The sequence below is a fragment of the Bison bison genome, unplaced genomic scaffold (genome assembly GCF_000754665.1).
Source record: "Bison bison bison isolate TAMUID 2011002044 unplaced genomic scaffold, Bison_UMD1.0 scf7180017864473, whole genome shotgun sequence".
Lineage (NCBI taxonomy): Eukaryota > Metazoa > Chordata > Mammalia > Artiodactyla > Bovidae > Bison > Bison bison.
The window spans coordinates 19,294,664-19,298,322 of NW_011495034.1; the positions used below are offsets into that span (position 1 = coordinate 19,294,664).

Below are 3,659 nucleotides of genomic sequence, written 5' to 3' on the forward strand. Positions count from 1 at the left end.
GCACCCCCACGCTGGGGGCATTGTGCCACCAGGAGAGTCCAGGGTCTTACCTGAAGAATCCCCAGATGCCCAGGCGGTACTGAATGGTCACCACCACCACATTTTCATGGGCAGAGAGGACCAGCCCATCATATGTTGATGCCCCGCCCACCATGAGACCTCCTCCGTGGATCCACACCATCACCTGGACGGGGAGGATGCAACCACAGGGTTACAGGAAGCAGAGCTGGGGAAGACCTCAGAGGCAGGTTTGGTCACCTACCCGTTCTCCAGCAGTGGCCCAGGCCACCACCCTACTCAGGGCACCCCGGCTGCCCCTGCCTGTCTCCCCTGCCCCAGTGCCACCTGCGCTCAGCGCTCTTCATGCTGAGAACATCATCATGGGAACAGCCAAGGCTCGAGCATCATCCCCTCCCCAGCACTCCCACCACCCTCACTCCTGGGCCCCTCACCCAGCTCAGCACACTCAGCATGCAGAAGCCCTTGGTTAGAAATTTGTTTCAGCTTCATCTTAGTTACCTTTTGTGTGGCGAATTCAACTTCTCAAGTGAATGAATGATCATGTTAAGAAGCACATGCCGTGGGTGGCACCTCTTCTTAATATGACTTCCTGCTGCCTCCTCCGCTCCCCAAATCTCACCCATCCTCCAAAGCCCAGCCTAAAACTACCTCCTCTGAGAAGTCTTTAACCATTTGATGAATATGGTCTGAAAACCTACTAGGTGCCAGGAGCACCTGAGCAAGAACTGAGGATGAGAGTGAATATGTATTCACATATTATGATAATTCATAACACACAGCCCTCAACTTAAGGAGTTCACATAGCAAGAAAGTGAGAATGACTAAAATAATAGAAACACTTGGTTAATAAAAAAATCAAAGAACTCATATATAAATTATGTAACAAGTATTATTCAAGCATTTAAAATAAACCATCCATGAGAAAGGAATTACTACTGTCCCTTTTCATAAACAAGAAAACTGAGGCCCTTAACCACCCCGAGGTCACGCAGCTAATGGGTGGTGGAGGCAGGACTCGAACCCAGGCAGTCTGGCTGCAGAGTCCACATGTTGAGCCACCCAGCACACAGCAGCCAGTGGCCATGCCGCAGTAGGTTGGCTGCTGGACAGGAGGAATTCCTTCCCTTCAATTCTAACTAATGCATCAGGAAGACTAGCCTCGTGTGGTGTGCCAGACACTGCCACAAATCTTCATATTGGTCACTGAACACTTGTGTGTGATTATCCCCAATTTGAGGAAACAGTAAAAGGTGGAACAAGGATTTACACCCAGACCCTGTGGTTCCAGAGTCAGTGTCCACAGCTGAGGTTCTCCAGCCTCAGGTTCCCGGAGCCCCTGCTCCTCCAACACTTTTTTTCCCTGACTACCTCTGGGTGGAGGGACTGAGTTTACAGTCATCTCTGAGACCAGGCTGAGCCAGGGGCTGGTCAGCAGTGAGGCCAGTCCAGTTCTGTGCAGATCCTCGAAGATAGGGGCTGTGTGGTCATGGTTTTATGTTTTTCCTTTCTCCCAACCCTTAATTCTAGCTCTGTCTATGGGAACACTGAGTACATAATAGGGAAAAGAAATGAATGCATAAATGAATGAGTGAAAAACTGTCCCCACCTCTCTGAGCTTCTAATCACAAGTTCACAGACACCCTCCTCCACATCTGGGCACCATGCCAGGGGTGTTCCTGGGTGATGGCTGGATGTGCCCACCCATCTCTACCCCACTGACCCCTCCTTTTCCAGCAGACCTGCCCCGAAGACCTCCAGCCGGAGCCTAGAAGTCGGCTCTGTTAGGTAGGTAGAATAGGGAAAAGGAGTCCAAAACGGCGGTGGCTAAAAGACAAGGAAGGGAAAAGCCCACAAAAATAGAACAAAAGAAGGTCCAAGGACCGAGGACCGGAGTGAGGACCTCAGGTAAAACAAACAACACTCCTGGCTGGCCCAATTTACATAGGACAGGCCCAGGAAAAAAAAACATATAAAAAGAGGAGCCAAAGATAGCTCTCTCTCTCCCCCGCGCGCTGGGGTGCTCTTCTCCTCGTGTCTTTGGATCGATGTGCCCTCACGCCTCAAAGATGGATTTTCCTGCTATCTTCTAAATAAAATACACCTGTAACACTGAGCTGTAACACTGATTTGTCTAAGACCTACAACATGGTCCATTCGAGACCTGAGAGCTGTAACATGGTCTATCCAAGACCCGAGAGCTGTGACACGCCGAAGGGGCTTTAATGTCCATCACTCCAAATCTTTGTTGTGACAAGACAAAGAACCGAGGAACATACACCTGCGTGACAGCTCTGTCTCTGGGTTCCATGTATTCTGGAAATGCTGACTCACTGGGTCATCAGCTTCACCCAAAACAATTAGGAACTGAAATTAACTACAAGAAAATCTTGATAGCTGGAAAAGGCAAAGGAAAATACATCTTTGTTGCTCCAGGCTCTGCCCCCCAAGCTGTGACACCGAGTCACAGGAAGCTGTCAGAGAGGGTCTCTGTGTGCTGAGGAAAGGCCACACACAGGCTCCGTGCTAGCCCATGTCAGAGCGCTCCTGGCTGTTCCAGGAGCCCCATGCTCCAGTCCTGCCAACCCTACTCTGTGACTGCACCTTCCCCTCACTGGACCTCAGTTTGTGTGTCTGTAAAGGAAGGGTTGGCTTGTTGGCTTATTTCGGAGATTGCTTCCAGCTCTAACTTTATGGAAATGACGTTTTACCCTCTCTGGGTATCAGATTCCTAATCTAGCAATTAAGAGTCATCCTTCTTGTCCATCTATTAGCATGAGAGACATCAGAAAAATTAAATGTGCATTACAGATGGGCAGCAATCTCCCCCAGGGGCCTACTCTGGCCGAGGGGAAACAGAGGAGTGGGCAACCTGCGCTCCCTGATGTCAGGTTTGGCTGCGGTGCACAAGAAAGCCCTGGGGCCCCAGAAGACCCTTGGCCCGACGCCCCCACCCAACACTGCCTTCATCCCCTTCCAGTCTACACCAGCCTTGCCCAGTGGTTCCCACCGCTCACCGGCAGCCTGCTTCTCTTCGTCAAGTCAGCAGGGGTGTATATATTTAGGTAAAGACAGTCTTCGGAAAACGTGAGACTAATGTTCTCCTTTCTGTTGGTAAAGAGATCCGAGAGCAACTGTGCCCCCACTGGGTCTTGGGAGCACCTGCAAGGGGCAAGGAGAGAGAAGAATTCTTGAGGTTCAATCAGAGCTGACCAAGGAGATGTCTTCTGTGGTCCTCAAAGACCTTGGGCTGGCAGCTTCAGGCCAGTAAATAGAGTTGTTCTTACTATACCTGGGGCATGCGATGGGGATCCACAGGCTCAACAAGGTTTCCCAGGACCATGTACAGTCAGACCTGACCCTCTTCCCTCCCTAGGCCTCTGGAATGCCCCGGATCAAGGAAGGACGCTGCCCTATGTGCTGATGGGTGTGTTCAGTTCAGTTTAGTCACTCAGTCGTGTCCGACTCTTTGCAACCCAATGGACTTCAGCATGCCAGGCCTCCCTGTTGCTGCTGCTGCTGCTGAGTCGCTTCAGTCATGTCCGACTCTGTGCAACCCCATAGATGGCAGGCCATCAGGCTCCCCCGTCCCCGGGATTCTCCAGGCAAGAACACTGGAGTGGGTTGCCATTTCCTTCTCC

The 3,659-nt window shown here is 51.2% G+C and overlaps 1 protein-coding gene across 2 annotated transcripts in view; it reads right to left on the reverse strand.

Moving 5' to 3' along the window:
* Positions 1-3,659, reverse strand: part of LOC105004331 (liver carboxylesterase-like) — a 27,061-nt gene that overhangs the window by 16,270 nt on the left and 7,132 nt on the right. For both annotated transcript variants that reach the window (XM_010861924.1, XM_010861925.1), the window contains exons 3-4: positions 3,036-3,180; positions 51-184 (exon numbers count right to left, since the gene is read on the reverse strand). In XM_010861924.1, coding sequence (XP_010860226.1) covers positions 51-184; positions 3,036-3,180 — 279 coding nt within the window. The remainder of the gene's footprint in view (positions 1-50; positions 185-3,035; positions 3,181-3,659) is intronic.